This window comes from Chelonoidis abingdonii, chromosome 7, assembly GCF_003597395.2.
Source record: "Chelonoidis abingdonii isolate Lonesome George chromosome 7, CheloAbing_2.0, whole genome shotgun sequence".
NCBI lineage: Eukaryota > Metazoa > Chordata > Testudines > Testudinidae > Chelonoidis > Chelonoidis abingdonii.
Window position 1 is genome coordinate 76178664 of NC_133775.1, and position 24471 is coordinate 76203134.

General features: G+C 40.2%; 1 protein-coding gene and 1 long non-coding RNA gene across 4 annotated transcripts in view; one reads left to right on the forward strand and one right to left on the reverse strand.

Annotated features, from left to right (window-relative positions):
- LOC116824420 (uncharacterized) overlaps positions 1–24471 on the reverse strand; it is a 203540-nt gene that overhangs the window by 172811 nt on the left and 6258 nt on the right. The gene's annotated exons all lie outside the window — the stretch shown is intronic.
- SIL1 (SIL1 nucleotide exchange factor) overlaps positions 1–24471 on the forward strand; it is a 285228-nt gene that overhangs the window by 58512 nt on the left and 202245 nt on the right. For 2 of the 3 annotated variants that reach the window (XM_032779692.1, XM_032779694.1), the window contains exons 2-3: positions 5803–5917; positions 11837–11972. In XM_032779692.1, the coding sequence (XP_032635583.1) occupies positions 5813–5917; positions 11837–11972 (241 nt within the window). In that variant the 5' untranslated portion in view covers positions 5803–5812. Of the gene's footprint in view, positions 1–5802; positions 5918–11836; positions 11973–16545; positions 17402–24471 lie in introns of those variants that run through there. The other variant, XM_075068059.1, reaches the window with a different exon arrangement.

Here is a 24471-nt window from a genome sequence, read left to right on the forward strand (position 1 = left end):
ACACACGCTCCTTCTCCTCTGGTTCCTCCCTGCCTGACTGGAGTGAGCTCCTTTTTAAACCCAGGTGCCCTGATTAGCCTGCCTTGATTGGCTGCAAGTGTTCTAATTAAAGTAGCTATCTCTACTGCCTTCTAGAAAGATCTTAATTGGCCCCAGGTGCCTTGGAGCCAATTAAGATCCAATTAACCTGGAGCAACTACCATTTGGTTACTAGGGTACTAGGGATTTGTTTAGCCTGGGGCTAACATACCTGTTTCTCAGTACTTTACTGTAGCCATCTGGCCTTGCCCCATCACAGTGCATTAGAGTGTCAAAACAAAAGGTCAAGTCTCTGTACTATAATGTTCTCAGCAAGTTCAAGGAAATGGAAGTTTTGTGCAAAAATTCCAACATTAAAGGCTTTTTTGGGACAACTGTCCTGATTCCAGTCCTGCGGAGTTAGAGAGATCAGCCCTAGAAATGTATTCTGGTTCTTACAGCACTATCCTAATTGGACCCCTGTCACAGGTGTCATCATACTTCCTATTAAAATAGATGTCCTAATAACTCTCTCTAATCAGAAGAGTTGATGAGGATGGGAACTCTCTTTGAGATCATCTGTTGTACTTTTTAATTCAGCCAAGTAGTCCTCACAACTGTCATAGCATTCATTCTGAAAGTAAATTGAAGAAACAATGACCAATCTGTAGGAGTGCTGACCATCTCAGATAGAGAAGTCATGTCTCCTGTATTGAGCTTTGCTAGGTAGCCACATGGGCATCAATGCATAATAATACCAAATACTGTATATTGATCATCCGAACTCTGACCAGTGCCAGTTTTTGCAGAAGTATTTTGTTCATGCCTCAGTGCACAGGGAAGACGCACAATTTCTGAATTTAGGATGTCTAGAAGACATGACCTATGAGGGAAGATGGAAAACTGGGCTTGTTTAGTCTGAAAAAGAGAAGACCAAGAGGAGACATGATAATTTTCCAAGTACATAACAGTTTGTTACAAGGAGGAGGGAGAAAAATTGTTCTTCTTAACCTCTGAGGATAGGGCAAGAAGTAATGGGCTTAAATTGCAGCAAGGGAGGGCTAGGTTGGACATTAGGAAAAACTTCCTAACTGTCAGGGTGGTTAAGCACTGGAATAAATTGCCTAGGGAGGTTGTGGAATCTCCCTCAGTAGAGATTTTGAAGAGCAGGTTAGACAAACACCTGTCTAGATAATACTTAGTCCTGCCGTAAGTGCAGAGGACTGGACTACATGGTCTCTCAAAGTCCCTTCCAGTCCTATGATTCTATGTCTGTGTTTAAAGGGAGATCCTGCTTCCTATCCTGGAGACCCATTGCTGTGAAAATCCCATTGTAACAGATCTGTGGACTTTATGATGAAGAATAGGAAAATGTATCTGTGTTTATGGTAAAATGTCCTTTCTTCAAGTAGTACTGTTCACAGTTTGGGCCCACCATGGATACAAATGTATCATCCAGAACATTTCCAGAGATGGAAATTAACAAAATAAAATTGATTCTGGGGATGTTAGGGGAGTTAGTCCCAGGCTCTGCATTAGGAGAAATTGCTATGACTTTTTGTCAAGGCATAGTTAACCCATTCTGTAATTTAGGAAAGTAGAATGGAATTATCTTGGCTGTGGAGATTCTCAGTTGGAGGGAATTTCAGGTAGCTAGGATGTTCCCTTGCTGCCAGTGACTGACAGGTCTGGTTCTGCCCCCAAATTGCAAGCAGGGTGAAGTACCTACCGTTTGTAATAGATCTGTGGACCTTATTGTGCTAAGAGGAAGTTTTCAGGTCTGCATAGATATGTTTTCCTAGAATTTTCTTGCGTGGTTATATACCACCTAACACAGTAAGAGCCTGATCCTGATTGATTGCCTCTGGGTGCTATGGTATAAAAATAATATGAATAATTTTCAAGTAGTTTATTTAAAACATGTATTGAAAATGTTTAAAATTTTGCATTGCAATATTGTTATTGATCTGGGATCTTAAGGAGTTATTTATTTTAACAAAAGGCATGTGCTTTACCTGTAAGTATTCCATTGGATTGCTTCCTTCCCTCCACCCCACCCCAAGTAAACCTGTCTTTTTCAGATGCAGAGAATGCTTTGTTGAGGAGGTATCACTTCTATGTTTTTCTAAACAAGTTTAGTTTTGTTATGTTTGTCGGTCATATCATAGGTTCATAATAGTTAAAGATAGTAAAAACTTACTAGAATGTTGAATTTGTGTGTCTGGAATGACTGGATAGAGACTCCCCATTAAACTGAGACCATATTTGATTTTGATCCTGAGTAGCTACATTGAAACTAGTATCTCAGATTGACACATAGGTGACCTGTAACATTCTGGGTGGTATCCATATTAGGCATTCATCTTTTAAAACCTTAAACAAACAAAAAAACCCAGTAAACCACGGTATTAGGGTGCTCATCTTGTCAGAGTCTGAGTGCTCTCAAATCCCATTGATGCCAATGCAAGTTGAGGGTGCTTCAGCAGCTTGTATGAGGCAGTCAGGATCCATGTCCAAATTTTGCTAAAAGCTTTATCATTCTATAATGCAACCTTGCAAAGTTCTACCTGACAAAAGTGAGTCTTGTTGATGGGTGAGTAAATTATCATTAGTATTTTTGTTATGATCAACCATCTTGGTAAAGGGCAGCGGAATAGATTTTGTGCTTGGGCTGGTGAGCTTTCCGAACAATTTTGCAGGGCTGCTATAATCCCAGTATTACTTCCTTGATCTTTAGCTGAGAACAGAGTTAAGACTATTATATTTTCTGAAATTTCTGTTGGCTGCGACATAGAGTAGAGGTGTCCAGCTGGTGGGTCTTGCTCACATGCTCAGGGTCTAGCTGATTGCCATATTTGGGGTCAGAAACAAATTTCCCCCAGGTCAGATTGGCAGAGACTCTGTGGGTTTTTCACCTTCCTCTGCAGCCATGAGGCATGGGTCACTTGCACTAAACTAGTGTAAAGGGTGGATTCTCTGTAACCTAAAATATTTAAATTATGATTTGAGGGCTTCAGTAACTTAGCTAGAGGTTTTGGGTCTATTATAGGAGTGGCTGGGTGAGGTACTGTGGGCTGCAATGTGCAGGAGATCAGATTAGATGATCAGGATGGTCCCTTCTGGCCTTTAATGCTTATGACAAGGGCACAACAGAAGTCAGGGCTATGTGCTCTTACAGCATAGCTGATCAAAATTCAGATAATGTTTCTGACAGAGTTTCTGGAGACACGTAATACACACTGCATATTTAGAGTTAAAACACAGAAGAATGGCGCATACCCAGCCGCAGTAAGAATTCATGAAATGTGTTCTTGTTACTGAGTTGCTTTGAATTGTGTCACCTAGGTCTCTCCTGGCTGCACTTGCTGAGCTGTGCAGCAGTTACCAATGCACAACTAGTAACAGTAAAATGTCTCTGCTAATAGAGAGCATAATGGAAGCACTCTTACTGTAGCTGCCAATACAGATGAGGTTTTCAGAAGCTCTTGAACAGAACTTTCTTGTAGTGGAAACTCACAGTTGGTAATGAGCCACACCACTGAAAACAATGCATGCTATGACAAGAGCACTTGGTTCTTGGGAACAAAAGGTTTGCTGGATCTGGGTGTCTGTAGCCTCTTAAGCACCTAATTTTCTATGAGAAAAGGTAGAGGGTAATTTAATACAAAGGCCCTTTCTGTGTTAGGGAAATTTACACTGGTAATTATACCAGTGCAAATTTCCTTAATTTTGTATATTGTAAAACATGTTTGTTATTACAAATCATATCATCTGTTCAGAACCATATATAGAGCCACATCTTTCCATTTTCACCTGTTACAAGAGATATGAAACAAAGCAAATTTAACAGCTAAAAGGTTTTAAAAATGCAGCAAGCTTTATGAAGTCTCAAACAAAGCCATATTTGTGGACAGGGGAAAATTTTCTGTTTTGTTTTGCAAATACACATACACACACACGCTTTTTATCCTTTTAAAATTTTGTCTGAAAATGTCTCACTACATCTGAATATTTCTGTCCTGTAACAAGGTGGCAAGATACTGATGCTTTTCTCTATGAACATATCCCCTTGCATTTAACATCTAACTCTTCCTGCTTAACTGTAACCTACACAAGATGTTAAGTGTTTTGGGGCATGCAGCATTCCTGGCAGGCACAATCTTGTAGCCTTTAGAGAACTGTATTTTGATTTGTCACCAGTCTTATTGGTACATTTGAGTCTTATTTTTAGTGAGCTGTAAGTTCTCAGTCACTGCTTTGGTGAACTTCTTGCTGCTGCTTTTCAGATTTTCAGTTTTCGTTTTGGAGATAAATTAATTTTTCTGTGTTCAGTTGTGTCTTCTGTTTTATAACAGAAGTAAAATCTGTTTCCTGTATGGTGAAGAGCAATTGCTGTAAGAATTGTGGAAGGGAAAAAATTATATGTGATTTTTGGTCAGCATTTGTATCTTTCAGCCCGTTCCTCTGAGAAGCAGATGGCATTGTCTGAAATCATGCAACAGTGTCTCCCAAGAAATTGATGGAATTAGGCCACAATAGTGCTGCACTCTGTGTCCCAGATGAGAAACTAGTGGCTTTGGTCATAATGTATCGTTAAGGTTAAGATTTTGTCAAGGTTATTTTTAGTCAAAGTCATGGGCAAAAAAGAAAAATTAATGGAAGCTATGACCTGTCCATGACTTTGACTAAAAATACCTGCGACAGCTGCCTGAACCGGGCAGCTGCACAGGGCTAGGAGCTTCCTGCAGCAGCTGGGGCCTGCAGGGTACTCTGCTGCCCGCAGCTCCTGGAACCTGTGGCGGCCAGGAGCTTGGGGGTTCTTCCATGGCGGCCGGGAGCTTGGGAGTTCCCCCATCACCCCTGGTAGCTGGGAGTTCCAGAGGCCAACAGAGGCAGCAGGGGTACCCCGCAGCTCCCTGTGCCCATGGGGGATGGGGGATTCTGCAGCTACCAACCACTGCAGGCTGAAGTCACAGAGGTTGCTGGAAGTCACAGATTCTGTGACTTCCACAAACTCCGTGACTAAATCGTAGCCCTATTTATTGCATATTAGTGGCCTAGTTCAGAAACTGAAGCATTGGCTAAGGGAACAGTGTCTCACTCACCACCCTTCTGAAAATCTGGCTTACTACTGTTTTATTTATTACTGTTCATGTTTGGGCTGGATTATGGGTTTCAGCAGGAATCTGAACTTTCCCAATCTGACTTGGCTGAACTGGCGCCAAAGGTTTCAGTCTCTTGTTTTGAGACAGTGGTGATGACCAAGGAAAGCCTTGTTTCCATACCCGGCCTTGTGGTTGAAATGCCTCAGTCATGAACTGCACGTGAGCTCCTCAGTCACTTCTTTGGAGTTGCCACAGGAAATAAAAAAGGACCAAATCTGCAGTGCTAATTCAGGCAAAACTCTTGTTGACTTCTGTGAAGTAAGGGCTGTGGGATTTTGCTTGCGGATTATATCATGATACTTCACAGAAAGGTGCATCTTCATTTGGAGTGGTTGAATATTGGTCCCAGCTATGTTTTTGTTAACATGAGGTGATGTGAAAAGGCCCCAAAACAGGCCCTAAAATTGCTACCAGAGCTCTTCTTCAGGTCCAAGTCTATATAGCTTGAAAGCATGTCTCTCTTGCTAACAGAAGTTGATCCAATAAAAAAATATGGCCTCCCCCAACTTGTATGTCTAATAAATATAATACTCAACTGCAGAATGTGGTATAGTAGATGTTGAAAACTGTGAAGAGTGTGTATTAACGTATATAATTGTTTTGTTTCTTTCAATTCTAGACTGATTGCAATGTCTCATTGCACTGGACTCTCGTCCATTGCCTCTAAACTGAATTTGCTGGTTCTGCTGCTTTCTGCAGTGTGCTTCCGTTCATGCATAAGTGACAGAATTCCAGTAAGTATCTTCTAATCTAAGGGTGAAAGATGGCTATAAAAAGTCGTTTGAATCATTTGAATTACTTGGTGAGCATAGCCTTATTTATTTCTCCTGAAATTATGTATGGCAATGCATCACCTCTCATCTTTGCAGTATTTTGCCTTTTTTTAAAATGTTTTATGGTATAAAATTTCAGAAAAGTTTTAAGAAGTAAGCCTATCTAGATCGCCTGATGCTGAGCAATAAAGAGGACATGGAAAAGGAAACATGCGATTCAGGCAACATTCACATTTTGTCACATGCACCTTGTTTTGTTTAAGCAGCTGCAACTAAAACTTTAATTTCATTAGGACAAAAACCAAAGCTAAGTGTGTGGTCTAGTGGTGAGAGCAGGAGATGGAAGTCAAGAGTATTCTGTTCCCTGCTGTGTTTTTGGTCACTGTGGGCAAGTCACTTATACCCACATTTTCAAAAGCAACGTATGATTTTGGGCCCTTTTTTTTTTTGGTTGCCTAACTTGAGACACCTTGAGCCTGATTTTTCAGACTTCAGTTGAATGAATGGGAGCTATGTGTATTCAGCATCTATGTACAGGTGCAAAGCTGAACAACCAGAAAATAAGATACCCAAGTTTGGGGACATAACTTCAGCTTTTATTTAAAAAAAAATGTATCTAGTTCTCTTGGTTGCAAAGGAAAGCTTGAATATGTGTCCCTGAGTGTAACCAATGCAGTGTCACCTACCAGCATTTGCAGACAGCATGACACACTAGCTGCCCCAGTCATCTTCATGGGCTCTGAAACCCACTTCTTTGGGAGCCTTGACAACAACAGTCCAGCAGAGGACACTGAAGGTATGTCTACACTGCACACTAAGCCTGTGTCTGTGTCACCCAGTGTATTGGACTCCATGTTTCCAAGCCCATGCTTGAATGTCTGCAGTGCATTGTAAATCTGGGTTTACAGTTGCTGGACCTGGGTGTCTCCAGCTGTGTTGATACATCCATACTGAACTCTGCAGTCCTTGTGACTAAAGTATGTGGCTTGACTTGTATCCACACTGCAAAATGACAGGACTATAACCCGAGTCACAGCAGAACTCAGACTGTGACCCACCCCCCTACTTGAGCTCTAGGACCAGGGCTATCATAAACAGATAAGAAAAGTTAATAGCACAGAAGTACTTTATCTCTCTTTGACTATAAAGGGTTAACAAGTTCAGTAAGCCTGGCTGTCACTTGACCAGAGAACCAATCAGCGAGACAGGATGCTTTCAAATCTTGAGGAGGAAGTTTCTGGTGTGCTGTTAGTTTTTGGTTGTTGTTCACTCTGGGGGCTCAGAGGACCGTGTGCAACCAGGTTCTCTCATCTCTCAGTACAGGCTCTTATCAGTTCAGAATGTAAGTACTGATAGATAAAGCGAGTTAGGCTTATTGTTTTCTTATTGCAATGTGCTTTGGCTGGAGAGTCAAATTTGTATTTTTGCAAAGGATTTAATTATTTGAATCTTAGCTGGGAGGTATTCCCCGTACTATAGCTAAAAACCCTGTACCTATTCCATTTAAATTTACCAATTTTTTACTGTTTTTCTCTCTTAATAAAGTTCTTGTTTAGAACCTGATGTTTTTTTATTCTGGTGTGAGACCAGAGATGGGTGGTTCACCAGGGAATGGTGGGGCGAAGGAGGAAGGAGAGAGAGGCTATTTCTCTCTGTGCCGGATACTTTTCTCTCGGAGAGGCTGGGAGGGGAGAGAAGGGGAGGAAGGTGAATTTCTCTTCTTTTTGTGATTCAGAGAGTTTGAATCACAGTGATCTTCCAGGGTAACCAGGAGAGGAAGTCTGAGAGGCAACGGTGGGGAAGGGTTTACTTCCTTGGTTAAGATCCAGAAGGATCCGGTCGTTGGGGTCCCAGCACATGTTTCTTGGGGTGACCAGAGTGTACCAGGCACTGGAATTCCTGGTTGGTGGCAGCACTACAGGTTCTAAGCTGGTAATTAGCTTAGAGGAATTCATGCTGGTACCCCATCTTTTGGACACTAAGGTTCAGAGTGGGGAATTGTACCATGACAAGGGCCTTGTGTGCTTGCTGACCTGAGTCAGAGCTCAGGCTTAGTGTGTAGTGTAGACATATCTTGAGATGGGAACGACCCTCATTACCACTACATTATCATGGCTATGCAAGGCTCCCACCGTACAGAGTCCTTTGCTCAGGAAGGGCTCAGTCCCTTCCCTTTCAGTGACAGGTCTCAGCCTGTCTGCAGACAGATAGTAGTGGCTTGAGGAGAGGCAAGGCCTCAGCCTGGCCATGAGGGTGGTAACGGGGGCTGCCTGCCAGCCCAGAAGAGCTCATGTAGGTGGTCTCTGCCACTACTGGTCTTAAGGAAGGATGGGGCACAGGGAACCCCATTTGGGGTGTGTCTAATCTCCTGGACTGGGAATAATCTCAATTTTAATTCCAATATAACATTGTATCTGGTTTTAAGGAAATGTCCATCTTTCTTCGTAGAACCTGTTTTGGTTTCTACCCTTTGAATCTCTAAGGAAAACAAAAGTAGTTACCAATTAATGATGTACTTTATGTAAATAGAAAATATAATGATAAACTTGTTTTATGCAATTGCCAATGTTCATTACCACAGCAAATGTTAATGGTATTTAGACTGTTAGTGAAAATGGGATAGTTATAAAGTGATCACAGGCCAAACAGCTGAAGCAACTGTTTAAATGAAGAAAGACACGTACTGTTACCCCTTACAGTCCATTTAGATTTGCAGCACTCATATTGAACGAAGATCATTCGTAAACATCAGCTGTCTCCATTATGTGTTTCAACAGATATAAAATTAAGAGGCACGTTGATGAATGTATTATGGGACTGTGTATCATTAAATCCCTCTTGGATAATAATCTAACAACATAAATAAGCAAAGTAATAACGGTTGGCTCATTTATATTAGCTTTGTTGAATCTTGGCTCAGAAAATGTTAACACTCACTCTCATCAATAGAAGCTGACTACTTATGTTTATGACTGTAACTAAGCTTTAACCATTTGGTACAATCTTAACAATTCTAATCCTGTCATCATGCACTAAGGAAAAGTATGAATTAAGCCCTAGTTTTCCTGTACTTCTCAAATTTATGTCCTTTTAACGTTTAAAATAAAAATGTTCTGTAACTTTCCAATCATTATAATATATTATCACCATTGTTTTTAACTGCACGTCTTGCACAGAACCTACAGACTATTTCCCACACTCAGAAACGTTTCTTAGAAACTGTGTAACATACATTTAAATGCAAACAATCCAAATTCTTCTATTAAATATGCATACACAATTTCCACTGAAGTTGGTGGGAGAGTTGAATGCAGAATTTGGTCCAGAATGTTCAGTTAGCCACTTAGTTTTGTTTTTGTTTTTGTTTTGTTTTAAAAATATTTATTAGAAGAGTAACAACTGTAAAGCCTATTGTTTTGGGGAATGGGCCAAACTGTTTGAGAGGGATTAGGAAGAAACTCCCTTTACAGGCAGGTTATTCCAAATTGTCCACTGATAGATTTTTGTACCTTCCTCTGGAGTGTCTGGAAGTGGTCACTGACAGATTTAGCACTGGTCTGGTCCATTATGACAATTCCTATGAAATCTGAGATGAAAAGACATATTGGGTCACATCTGATTCACTGTCTCATCTCCTTCCAGTTCAAGATCGTTACTTACAGCATATTCTTAATTGTTTTTTTGTCCAGTGCAGTTTTAAATGCTTGAAGTAATGGGGCTTCCACTACTTTCCTTGGGAGACTGTTCCACACACTAATAGATCTCATTGATTGGAAATTTTTCCTGTTTGTCATCCATTAGTCTGGATATTTACACACTTCAGATATCTGTAGATAGTGATCTGATCACTACCTTATTGTTTAATCAAGATATAACTACTTACCTCTTAATATAATGTAAATACTACAGATCAAATCCAGTTTAAAAAGAGGTGCAAAAGGGATGAGAGGTTCTAAAACTGAGACTGTCTCTGCATTGTTACAAAATAGCCATTCCTTTCAATGTGATTCATTTTTGTTACGGAATCATCCTTCTCTGTGAATAGCCCAAAGAATATAAATACATGTGCACAGCTGTGCGCAAACCCTCCAGCTCTATGTTAAAATAAGAATAAGGTTGCAAAGTCAAGCACTCAAAAGTTAGGGAAATGCCAGACTTAAGGTTCTCTGTGCCTTAACTCTGGCATTTCCTATTTTGTAAGGTGTAGACAACCATAATTCTGACACTACCTAACTTCTGAGTGCTTGATTTTGCAACCTTAATGAAAAGTTTTTTTAAGTTTGTATGTGTGATTTCCTAGGTTTTTTTAAAAAGCAAAATGAAGAAACAAATTCCATCATGCAGCATCATCTTGACACCTACATGGTTCATCAGCAGGATTGAAACCTTTCTATCCACTGCACTGAACTGTGCTGCTTGTGATTACAATGATAACAAGTAGCTGTAGTAGACTGTCATCTTATATGCGGATGAGGACAAAAGGAGGATTTTGTCAGTTGATTTCACAGATATTTGGTGACAGCAGAGGAAAGTTTGGACTCGTGAATCTTGAGTTCCATTCCATGCTCTGAAAGGGAGTGTGTTCTAGTGGGCATAGACTCTCTTCTGCCAATTCCTTCCAAACTTGACTCCTTCTGCCCAGTCCCATTCCTGTCTCTTCCCCACCCCAGGTCCTCATCCAGACCCATTCTCCTCACGTAGCCAGTTTACCCCTAATCTGAGCCTCCAATCCTCAGGCTTCTCATTCCAGTCCCAATCTCTTTATCCAGCAAGTCCTAATCTCTCCCCTCTGGAATCCTCTTCCCCATCCAGTCCCAGTCTCTAATCTCTCCCCTCTGGAGTCCTCTTCCCCATCCAGTCCCAGTCTCTGCTTCCTGACTCACAGTCCCACTCTCCTTCTCCTTCCTGGCTGCTTGACCAAATCTACTCCCTCCCCTCCCTGGTCTGTCTCTTTTCTGATCTGCATTCAAATCAGGCAGCTCCCTTCACTGGACTGTTTGGGCCCAGTGGCGGGGGGTGGGGTGTGGGCATTGGGAGCATAGGAAAGACAGACTCCTGGTCCAGATCCTTGCATGTAGCAGACCAGAGTTGCAATTGCAGGGCAAGTCCTGCTCAGCACCAGGGTGGAGAATGCTCAGTGTGGATGGAATAGTCAAGGAATTAAACTATCTAACAGGTTTCTACTGAGCATATGTAAACTGTGATTTTTTTTTTTCCTCCAAAGGATTATAACTTGGTCAAATATGGGTGGATTTTCAAAGGGACAGTCAAAGGCACATTCTTGACTCAAATAGCACCCCTTTGCCAAATGTCAAATCCCTGCTCCAAAGCATGGGCGCCCTAGAAACTTCTCAAAGAAGAGGTTGCCAGAATTTTTTAACATGGACAAAACAACATATTTTCCCCTATCCTTGGTCTTGGAAATGGCCATGCAGTTTTGGCTGACATTTTCCAAAAAACATTCGATCTGAGGCAGAAACGCAGCATGGAAACTTTCAGCTGAACAGTTAGTTTGGCAAAGTTATAAGCTACTGAAAACAGCGTCTTTATGATGGGAAGTGTCACACTACCTTCCTAATAGGCAGTGCTACCTGCCTGGGCTATAATACAGATCTGGCTCTGTTAACTCTCGCTTGAAGCTTGCAACCTGCACTAGAATAGGAAATAAGATGCACTGCTTTGTTCAACATAAATGTCATAACAGTTATGCTGGTTTAATCTTTAATAATATATTTTTAATCCATGTAGAAAGAATCTCAAGTGTCCAAAAACAAACTTGCTAGAGAGGGGAAAAATTTGTAACCTGAGGAATGTGTTCTCCACTGACACTACATAACCCAGGTGCAGTTACTAATGAGCTGTATCTTGTGTATCCAACAGGAGTTTGCCCTAACAAAAACAGAAGAAAGTGACTTAAAAGAAGAGAATGGCAAAGAGTCAGTAGCAGAGGATGATCTTGATCCTGAAGACTTAGAAGTGTTTTACCCAACATATCAGTGGCAAACGGTCCGTCCAGGTAACACATTGATGGTGAATTATTGTGTCCTTTTGAAACTATATCTGACATCACTGACAGAAACATCATAGAAACTAAAAATAACCATCAAATCCAACTGCATTTTTTGGTGTTTAAACAAAGAGATGTCTGGTGTGGGAAGAACAGCGTTCTGCCTCTGAAAGGAAACAAGACTACCACCAAATCTGGTGTTGTGTGGTCATTGTCAGTCTCAAGAACTTCTGCTAGTGCACCTCCAGGACTTTACAACAAACTGAGCTTTCTGTCAGTCAAATGGTAGATGATGTGCCTCCATTACTAGCTCAGAAGCACTTTCTTTTTCTCTATGTCTATCAAAAGACAGATTTTATATGTTTGGCACATGCTGTTCTGGTCTGCTGTGGCCTCTTGGGTTGATTAAATATTGCTTGATGGCAAACTTGCTATTAAGAGTAGTAAGTGTAATATTGTGCAGTTTTTAAAAGAGGAAAGCTTTCTAATCCTTAGCTGTTTCAAGTCTAGTTTTATTCCTTTAAATCTAAAGGTTACATATTCCTCAAAAGTGTGCTTCTTAATTCTGGCTTAATGTGTGTGACTTTGATATTAAACTTTTAGAAGATTATACCCCAGTATTTAGTTTGGCTCTTCTGGGTTGCTGGCATTGTCACAGAATGTAAGATTCTTGGCCATTGCACAGAGGCATCAGTAGAATCAGCGGTTTCCCAAAGACTTATGGGACATAGCTAGCAAACCTGCAATAGTCACTGGACTCCTACAGAGAATAAAAATACAAATGAATCTATTTTTGTGCTGGATGCCCTTCATAGCTTGGCTATAATCTCTGTGACTATGGTTAGAATCTGTGTTTCTGCCCCACAGTTAGTCTTTGAAACTCTGTTATATTTCAGACTTCTTAAATGCTTTATGATAAAGAAAATGAAAGGTGGACTACCTCATGTAAAGATTCTCATGCTTATTATTTCAGGAATCTAGTCTTCCCTTGTTTCATATGTGGTTAATGTTAATGATGGCTATACATATCCACCAAGTGGAGACTAGACTTCTCAGAGTAGGGATGGCCAAAATACGCGACACGGAGGACTTCGTTGTCAGCTTCCCAAGAGCCTGAGGATCCCAGCAGTTTGTAAATACCTGTATTTGCAAGTATGCAGCATAAATGCCTGAAGGCATAATATTTGATTTGTGCTCCTGTGTTCCATGATAGAACAGGTGGCCAATTGAGTTCACAAGCAATAACACAAGAAGTAGGGGTCACCAAATGAAAGTAATATGTAGCAGGTTTAAAACAAACAAAAGGAAGTATTTTTTCACACAACGCACAGTCGACCTGTGGAACTCCTTGCCAGAGGATGTTGTGAAGACCAAGTCTATAACAAGGTTCAAAAAAGAACTAGATAAGTTCGTGAAGGATTGGTCCATCAATGGCTATTAGCCAGGATGGGCAGGGATGGTGTCCCTAGCCTCTGTTTCCCAGAACCTGGGAATGGGCAACAGGAGATGGATCACTTAATGATTACCTGTTCTGTTCATTCCCTCTAGGGCACCTGGCATTGGCCACCATTGGATGACAGGATACTGGGCTAGATGGACTTTTGGTCTGACCCAGTATGGCCGTTCTTATGTTCTTAATAGAAAATTGCTGTTGAACAGCTTCATCCTCATCATGCTGTTACAGGGGAAAGAAGGCATCTGTTAGGTCGTGTTTGCCAGCTGGACAGTACTTAGAGATCCCCACTACAGTATATGATGAGCACCTCTGCATAAAATTGTCATGTCATTCCTCTCACAAATGCAGAACAGTCCAAAGTGAGAGCAACTACTTTCCATGATCTCCTTAGGATAAATTTCACTGGATTGGGTCATGAAAAGGACCATCACAACACAGTATAAGTACGTTTGTACTCCTTGTTATAGACGTATCGTGTTTTCAAATAACTTCAAGAAAAAATGTGAGCACTGAGGCAGACTTCAGAGAGAAACCATCCAAAAGGAAACTTAATCCAAATTCCTTTTGCAGTTCTTGGAGATATTTTTATCTAAACTTTTCTCCCTCCCAGTTCAGTGTCTCCTCTGCTTGATTCTGCAGTTGGAGTTATAACCTGATGTTTGCCACTGGGTATGGATTGACTGAGATGGCACACATCCAGCATTTTGACTTCACTACAAGATCTCATACGATAGGCACAGAAGACGTGTTTTGAGGGGGACAGGCCCTCAGTTAACACATACACATTTTGGTTTATTGGCGGAAATAGCAAGCCTCCCACTGTGGTCTTGGATTTATTTAACCTCTCTGTGCCTCAGTTTCCCCACATGTACATTGGGAAAATGTTTTCCCACCTCACAAGGGTGTAGTAAGAGTTAATTAATTTTACAGGGTTTTTTAATTTTAAGAGCTGCATCAGTACTCAATATTTTTGTCAAAAGAATAGTTACGTTTTTCAGATGTTCTTGAGGTTTCAGCCTGCTATAGCTGAAAATTTTCCCATATGTAAATCTTTCTATAAAATAAATGTCTTCAAAAATCCCTTAAACTTCAGAAAGCTGCAATGTGCGCGTGTGTGTGTGTGTGTGTGTGTGTATTCAGTTTTTGCACCATTATGTATGGAAGTCTTATTGTGTCCCTACTCAGTATTCAAACTGGCAAATCACCACCTTTTGTTGAAGTAAAATATTTATATATTTGCAGTTGTTATAAATGTCATTGCTGTTCTTGTTGCTTGGGCATTTTGTTATACTTTATTTTTTAGCAGCTTCAAATTATGCAAACGAAGTAAAGAGTTTAATAAAGTGGGGAGCTCATCAGCATTCACTGCTGGTCTTAGGGAAGGAATTTCAGGATACAGTTGTAAATGGCTTAATCAGTGATTGCTCTTTGAGTTTTGTCCATGTAGAGCCTCACTTTGCAGATGAGCATGTGCCTTTGGTTTTGAACCTTATAAAAAGCATTAGGGTTATTGTGACTTCCCCAACCTGAAAAGATACATTAACATCCATCCCCAACACCTCCTCTATCCCTGAAGTTTTTCTGAAATGAAACACTTAATATGTATTGTGTGATCCACTTTTAGCATATTTATTCTTCAAACTTAAAAAATACGCACTGTGTCTAAAATAAAAAGCTTGTACTTCTGCAAGTAAAACAGAACATAATCAAGTTGTGAGTCTGACTAGCAGCACTGCTCTTTTGTGTCAACCCTTAGATTCTGATTCAGTTTTACCAATTTATTTGTTTTTCCAACACCTGTCCTATTATTGAATTTTAACCTTGCTAAAGACATGCTCAATTGGTGCTAAGATGGCTATACAGGAATCCAGTCTTTTAAGAATGGTCAGAGTTCTGTATTGTGCTGTCCTTTTTTCTGTGAATTTACTTCGTCTTCCATCATTTCGATTAAATAAACGGTGACAGAATGTCCTTGACAAACAAACATTTTGATTAGAAATCTGGATCTTTAAATACTAGGGAAGAAAGAAGGGATTTGTGATTGTTTTATCAGCCGTATTAGCATTTCATCGTCTTCTGTGCTGATCTCAGCCTGTGACTCTTGTACTTGGGGTCAGTCATGTTGCCTAAATAATTGACAGATGCCAATGTTTCTCGGAATTGTTTTTCAATTTTGTCCTTGTGTGATTCCAGTTCATTGTTGGTAATTAGATCAAACTGGATTTCTGCTGAGACCGTGTGACAGTGTCATCAGGCTATAATCTGTTAAATCCCTCAAATTTTCTGCAGTTGCTTTTGTAAATTTAGTACCTCTCTATACAGTCAGTCCCTTGTTTGATCAAAATACAGCACACATTTTATACAAGTCTTTCTTGTGCTGAGTGCAAACTTCAGTGTGCTTCGAGTAGCTGAGTGTAAATGTAGAGAGACGGTTACCCTGAGACTTCTGTTCCATCAAGTGTCATTGGGAAGCTGGAGCATCAATCTTCCATTTCTGTCAACAAATTATGAGGCTAATAATGGCTGCAGAAAAGTTTTTGAAATCCCAGTAGAATAGGTTAGCACTCTGCTAGGGGCATTGCTTCTTCCTCAATTTAGTTTAGTGTCCTGGACACTCATAAATTAGAAGTTTAAGAGACTTGCATGTTAGATCTCTGATCTTTTCACTTTATTTTTGTTTTCTGGGCAAATGACAACAATATCCTTGCCATACTTCTGTCTGTGTTCTTGAATGCTGTCTTCAGCAACCTGGCCACCAAATTCTGTGACTTAATAAGTAGGTACACACAATTCCCCGTATGGATGCTTGTAGTCTTTACTTATTCGTTTCTCAGAGTCAGTTAACATTATTCTATTAATGTCAGTGTTAATTCTTTCAGGTCTTCCTTTCATTTTTCCTTTCCGTATTCACTTTCAACATCTACTAGTGGATCTGTGAGTTAAAAGCTGTCATGAGGAGTATATGAGGTGAAGAGCTTCAGTCATTTCTTTAAATGGATCACTTTATGTTACTTTGAAGATGATGATGTTAGCATAAAAGAAGACTGTAACTTTCTTATCGTGTGCAAGTCTTTACCTTTCATTGTGTTAATGGCATAAACAAAGATTGATTTTTTTTCTTTTTACCGTTTTTGAGGTATCCGAGACAGAGGCTACTGCTGAATGAAGCTGATACTGGAGAGCTGGTTAGAAGGCCTGAAACAATGACTGTCATTGTGGTTGTGTTTTTATGACATTAATGGCATAGAAATGGTCTCACTTGCAAGATCACCAATATCATCAATGTTCTTCTCTTTTACTTCAGAGGGCAAAGTTTCATACTTTGGAGATCTTGGGTAATCTGAAGAAACTGATTTTCTGCACCTTTAGAAATCACCTCAGATCCTTTCTCTCCTGCTGCTTAACAACTCTGGATTATGTTTACATTCCTCTTCAGAAGAATTATCAGTTTTTATTATTTCAATCCTTTAACCACTTGTTTCCTTCAGCCTAGATATGTTGAGTGAGAGAAATTAATATTGATGTTTGGAAATCAAGGCTCATAAGCCACTCACAGTATTGATCAGCTTTCACATTTGCTACGGTTAGAAAGAGAGAGCTTCCTAGTGAATACATTGCTGTGAAGATAAAGTAAGATGGGATTGTGACATGACGTTCTATAGAAATATGTTTATGATATGAATATGGCATAATTAAGATATATTTTAGGCAAGATGGCTCACGTAAGATATCATTGGAAAAGTGATAATTTACTGATTGTGATTATCTAATTTGTATGCATGTATCATCTCTGTCTCTGGAGTTAGGAATATTGACTATGTAACAATTACAACTGTGGCTATACTTGGAGACGCCCACCAGACAATCAGCAATCAGCCTTAATGGGCCATTAGGAAAAAGACAATGAGTCTTCGAAGAAGTGGATCCCATCCTGTAGACATTGCAAATAAATTTGGTTTCATGGCTGCTTTGACACTGCAAGGTAAAGTGATAACGTCACCTGGTAAAAACTGCCACCTTGGACGCTGCTGTTGCTTTTCCGCTGAAAACAAAGGCTTTCTGCCTCATGTAAATTCTATGTAAGGCTGGGGAGTAAGGAAAAGAGGACTCTTCTCCATTGCCATTTTGTCCAGGAACAAAGAGTGCTGAAAGTATCTGAAGAGACAAAGGAGCTGAGCTGTGGGAAAGGCAAGGGCTGAGTCCAGACTGAGATGGAGGAATCTAGTCTGTAAAGAGAAATACCTGGAACTCTAAGCTACAGAAACTCTCTAACTTGCCTAAAACAACATTTAGGGTGAGAAACTACTTCTTGAATCCAGTCTCTTTAAGATCGTAAACGTAGTAGGTGTATTTTGTTTTATTTGCTTAGTAATCTGCCTTGTTCTGTTTGCTATCCCTTATAACCACTTAAAATCTGCCTTTTATAGTTAATAAACTTGTTTCTGTAAAACCCAGTTTGTGCAATTTCTAACTGGGGGGTGGGGAGAATAAGTTGTGCATATCTTCCTCTACATTGAGGATGGGAGCAAGTCTGAGTTTGCGTTGTATAGATTTCTCTGCAGCACAAGACGATATTATTTTGGGTGTACTTTCCAGAAGGGAGCTGCACTTGAGTGCTGGGTGATTTCCTATCTGAGTCTTCTCATAGAGAACTGTTTGCAGACTCTGTGTGATTCCATAGCTGGTGCGTCCCTACCTCTGTGTGTGTATTCCCTTTAGGCTTCAACTTTATTCAGTAGGTTTCCTAATAGGTAGATGAAGGGTTAAAATGCATGTGCATTTTATATAACAAGCTGATATATGGATTGTTCCAGTTCTTTTAGCCAGGATGGGTAAGGAATGGTGTCCCTAGCCTCTGTTCATCAGAGGATGGAGATGGATGGCAGGAGAGAGATCACTTGATCATTGCCTGTTAGCTTCACTCCCTCTGGGGCACCTGGCATTGGCCTCTGTCAGTAGACAGATACTGGGCTAATGGACCTTTGGTCTGACCCGGTACGGCCATTCTTATGTTCTTATGTTCTCTTTTCCAGACCCAAAGTCCAGAGTTTGGTCAGGAGACCAAAGGCCTAGCAAATAGTAATCAGCTAAAAAAAAGGCTGAGGTTAACAAAATAACATTGCCTTTGCTAAAAATATGCTTGGTCAGTAGAAATGTCAGATGTTAAAGCAATAACTGAATAATTATTTTTCAAATTAAACAAAAAATCCCTGTTGTTATTGCGTTAGTCTCTTTTGCAAAGAAACGTTCTTCCCACAAATCCAACCTTGAGTTTATAAAAAGTTGGCACATGTTAGTATAAGATATGGCATCCTTCCACCTCCCTCCCCAGGAACCAACGCCCTGCCTTAAAACATAAAAAAAACAAAAAAAAAACACCAAACCAAAACAAAACAAAAAAACTGTAGTACCATGTACTTTTACTGTTTATCTTTGCTTTAACCCCTAGAAACATACCTGTTAAGCAATCAAAAAAGTTGCTCCATTCCTATAAACCCCAAATCAAAATTCAACATATATATTTTATACTAATAATATTTTATCAAAGTATTGGTTAAACGTTAACTTGCTAACTTAAAACCATGGCCAAAGACATTATGTAACCTTTTAACCATTGGCTAATGATGCTTATCTTGTCTTGCTGCAAAACCTATCCCAGTGTGTAAAACTGCCTACCCTGTCACTTTCCCCTGCCCATAAAAAAATCTATACATTCTATTGTAATCAATTAACAGTGTCTCTGAGCTTAATAAGCAAGGTAACACTCTGCCAGCGCTGTGTATAATAAACTCCTATGCTTAACCTCTACACAGTGTGAATTTCTGTCCTTCAGTAGAACAAGATCCTTAATGTTTGCATCACTTCACTTTTTTGGATATTTAAAAATTTTCAGTCGAAGACTGAAATTAGAGTCTACTGTTTCTAGTATCAGAATTCTTCACATGTCTGTTTTAGGGCTGCGAAGCATTTAAAAGGATTAATCATAGTTAATTGCGCAATTATTGCGCAATTAAACAATAATAGAACACCATTTATTTAAATATTTTTGGATGTTTTCTACATTTTCAAATACACCTCCACCTTGATATAACGCTGTTCTCGGGAGCCAAAAAAATCTTAAACCGCTTTATAGGTGAAACCGTGTTATATCGAACTTGCTTTGATCCACCGGAATGCACAGCGCCCCCCCCCCCCCGGAGCACTGCTTTACTGCGTTATATCTGAATTTGTGTTATATCGGGTCGCATTATATCGGGGTAGAGGTGTATGTTGATTTCAGTTACAACACAGAACACAAAGTGAACAGTGCTTACTTTCCATTTATTTTTTAAAACAAATATTTGCACTTTAAAAAACAAAAGAAATAGTATATTTCAATTCACCTGATACAAGTATTGTAGTACAATCTCTTTATCATGAAAGTTGAATTTACAAATGTCGAATTATGTACAACCCTCTCCCCCCCACATTCAGAAATAAAACAATGTAAAACTTTAGAGCATACAAGTCCACACAGTTCTACTTCAGCCAATTGCTCAGACAAAAAAGTTTGGTTACATTGGCAAGAGATAATGCTGCCCGCTTCTTGTTTACAGTGTCACCTGAAAGTGAGAACAGACGTTTGCATGGCACTGTTGTAACCGGCATCGCAAAATAGTTATATGCCAGATGCGCTAAAGATTCCTGTGTCCCTTCATGCCTCAGCCACCATTCCAGAGGATATGAATCCATGCTCAATAACAATCCAAAGTGGAGCAGACTGATCCATGTTCATTTTCTTCGTCTGAATCAGGTGCCACCAGCAGAAGGTTGGTGTGCTTTTTGTTTTTGTTTTTTGGGGGTTTTTTTTGGGTGGTTTGGGTTCTGTAGTTTCCGCATCGGAGTGTTGCTTTTTTAAGACTTCTGTAAGCATGCTCCACACCTCGTCCCTCTCAGATTTTGGATGGCGCTTCAGATCCTTAAACCTTGGGTTGAGTGCTATAGCTATTTTTAGAAATCTCACATTGGCACCTTCTTTGCATTTTGTCAAATCTGCAGTGACAATGTCCATAAATCAAACAACGTGCTGGGTCCTCATCAGAGACTGCTATAACATGAAATGTGTGCCAGAATGTGGGTAAAACAGAGCAGGGGACATACAATTCTCCCCCAAGGAGTTCAGTCACAAATTTAATTAACGCACTATTTTTTTAACGAACATCATCATCATGGAAGCATGAAGGGACATGTGAATCTTTAGCGCATCTGGCATGTATCTTGCAATGCCGGTTACAACAGTGCCCATGCGAACGCCTGTTCTCACTTTCAGGTGACATTCTAAACAAGAAGCGGGCAGCATTATCTCCAGCAAATGTAAACGAACTTGCTTGTCTTAGTGATTGGCTGAACAAGAAGTAAGACTGGAATTGTAGGCATTGAAGTTTTACATTGTTTTGGAGTGCAGTTAATGTAACAAAAATCTACATTTGTAAGTTACACTTTCACGCTAGGGATTGCATTACAGTACTTGTATGAGGTGAATTGAAAAATTCTATTTTTCATAGCTTTACAGTGCAAATATTTATAATAAAAATATAAAATGAGCACTGTACACTTTGTATTCTGTGTTGTAACAGAAAACAACATATTTGAAAATGTAAATTTTTGTTGTCGTTCCTTAGTATGTATACATACATACATACATACTACAGCTTAAAGTTAAAAAATTTTGTTTGTTATGGTCCACATGTTGAGTTTTCATTTCTTTACTTAGATGAAAGCAAGTCCATCCGTCCATCTCAAAAGCTACCTGTGGCTTATGTGGATAAATTCAGGAGTGAGAGAGAGCTGTCTTTCTGTGCAGAAAAAATGATATGCAGAGCTTGTTGTGACCTTGGGAGTGCCACAGTAGTTGAAGTCTTTAGATCATATTGAGCCATATCTAAAGCAGCTTCCTCAGTTTGCTAGAGAAATGTCTTTCCTGTAGAGATTTTCAGGGCTGCCGTCTGGGACTCAGTTCATATGCTTGTGCATTCATACAGTGTATGTCTGGGTCTTTTTGTGAAACTTCTTCCTTACAAACTTGCTGTCTCAAGCTGAAGCCATTTTTTGAAAGGAAAAAATGCTACCAGTTTAAGTAGGGGAGAAGGTGCGAGTTTGTATTCACACCCAAAAAGATGAATGTGATATCTAAATTGGCCGAACGGTATCTTGATTATACAGACTTGTATCCAAATTCTAGCACCATTTGAGAGGAACTTAGCATAGCTCCTAGTGACTGGCCAAAGGAAGACTTTGTTTTGCTTATGTAGTAGAGTGATTGCCTACAGACTAGTAGGGTAACAGACCACAGCAACTGAACCGAGATCTCCACTGACTGATTAAGTTTACTTTAGAGTCTAGCAATTTGTTGGCAGACTTGGCAGCAGTCTTCCCCTATTCGTGTTTAAAGTCTCGTATCGCAGAATCCTGTCCAGCATGAATAAAAATCAGCATTCTCTGACTATATTACATGGATCATGGAATGTGTAATAGGAAGTAGTTAATTTACTACTTGTGGAGGCCCATATTGGTACCTACAGTTACTCCAGAATGCTTTTCTCGAACTCTTTAATGTCTATTGCAGGTCTATAAAAATCTATGGTGGTTGTTGTTTAAACTGCTGGGGAAAGGTGGAGGAGGCTTATGTGAGCCTGCTGCTCTGTTTTTAAGGAACGAAACCATTGTCAATTCAGTGAGGGAGTTGATGATGGGGTCTCAACCTGCCCTTCGGGTAGATAGCTATCTGATTCGTGTGTACTTGTCTGAGTTTTTGTGCATTCAGAAAAGGGGTTAGTAGCGATCTGATTTGTGCATACTGAAGGTTTTAAACAGGTGAAAGCTTGCATCTGAAAAAATGTATTCATGTAGTGAACAGTTTTTAAAGACATTTTCTGAGAGTTTTGATTCCCTGTGACCAGGGGTGGCTCTATGTATTTTGCCACCCCAAGCATGGCAGTCAGGTGGCTTTTGCTGGCATGCCCGCGGGAGGTCCGCTGGTAACGAGGATTCAACAGCATGCCTGCTGGAGGTCCACCAGTCCTGTGCCTTCGGCGCACCTGCCGCTGAATTACCACTGAAGCTGCAGGACCGGTGGATCTTCCTCAGGCATGCTGCCGAAGGCTGTCTGACTGCTGCCCTCACAGTGACCGGCAGGCCGCCCCAGGCACGCACTTGCTGCACTGGTGCCTGGAGCCACCCCTGCCTGTGGCTTGACTGGAAAGAGTGATTCATTGGGAATATAAAATACCCCATATGTGCCAATGTTTAGACATCAGTCTTTATGGCATTGAATATGTTTAGCTGGCCAAATGGGCCAATATCAAAGATTATCAGATATCAAAGATTTTTTTAAACAAAATGAGATGATACTAGACGAGTAGATTTCTGCATGCAGATCTTAGGGTCCCACTTCAAATTCTTTGTCACCTTCCTTCTGATCCCCAGGATCTGGTTACAAAAGGATTAAATGCTGCTGCTTTGGCATAAAAATTCTGTGCTAGGGTATATTCCAGTTAATTTGATTGAAGTGAGACAACACTAAGTTCTGTTTATGGATTTTGTATTGTACTAGTCAAATGTGGATCTTGCCTGTGCCACTAAGTAGGGCATGTTAAGTTCTCTCAGGCTTTACTTTAGCTGAAATAATGATCCTTCTGAATCTGTGGCTTCCTACTGACCCAAACCTAACTGTAAAACATTATCATGCAAGTGTCTGAAATATTTATGTTAGCACTGGCAGTAGCAATGAATGAAATACACAGTTAAACCACAAGGGTATGTTAGTTTTCACAAAACCTGATGTGAGCAATCCAGGAAATAGAAAGCTGTATCCATCTGGTCAGATCATCACAGATTTGCATGAACAATGGAAGCAAATTAAATTTTTAATAAACCTCATTTATACTAGATGACATGGTTGATTTGCAGGTACAGTATTTAAAAAAAGAACCTGCTACACATCTGCAGAGGAAAATCTGTCCTGTAGAATTACCATAATCTCTTGTGATAGGCCAACAGGAGAGTGCTTTAGGCTAATTACAGAAGGTATGAAAACCCAAATGGTCTCCAGGGTGACTGCAAATATTTACTGTTTGGAAGGGTGACTGTCAGGGTTATAGCCACTGTCTGTTATCTCTGGTTTCATTTCCCCATATGACCCCTAATGCCTGGGGCTCTATCCAGTCATCTCTCCTTAAGTTATATACCCTTTGTCTCTTTTCTAATTGTGACTGCTTCTGTTCATGCCACCTGCTCTGTTTGGAACAGACTCTCATGTTTTGTGCACCGAGCAACTTCAGTCGTTCCTTTCCCAAACTCCCCTCTTTCTCTTAACCTGGAGTTGGTGGTGATGTCTCTAATGCTGACTGTTCCTGGTCTCATGCCTAATCCTTTATCACATGTGCATTGGAAAGAGGGGAAGAATGGCCTTGTGGCTGAGGTACTAGATGGGGTCTTGTAAAATATGGGTTCTGTTTCTGACTCTACTACAGACTTGTTGTGTGATGAGCTGCAGTATAAAATTCTAAAATATATAAACTCTGTGTGCCTCAGGTCTCCATCTGTAAAATGAGGATGGTGATACTTTCCTATCTGCTGTGAGTCACTCATGACACAGTGATGGTGGCTATATAAAAACTCTAATTAGTCACTTTGGAACCGTCTAACTTATGTTGTAAGCTTCTTGACGCAGGAGTGTTGTTTGTATAAGTGGTGTTCGCCCTGTTGCACTAAGTAAACGATATCAAGTTGTGCAGTTTTCTGTACACCCAGTCAGTCCTCCGTGACATGCTTGCTTGCTTTGATTTTTCTATAGTGGAAGCTCCTTTGTGAATGTAAGCAGCCCAGGTAGGACTGGTCCAACTGCAATCTGTGGAGTTCTGCATATGGCCCACATCTGCCCTTCTCTTTAGTATGGAGGTTTGGAGATTGCAGATGAAGGCATGTGCTACTACATCTTGATTAAAACAACCCATATAGTTTGGCAGCCACTCTTGCTTTATGGGCCAGACAAGTTTTACTTATTTATTTATA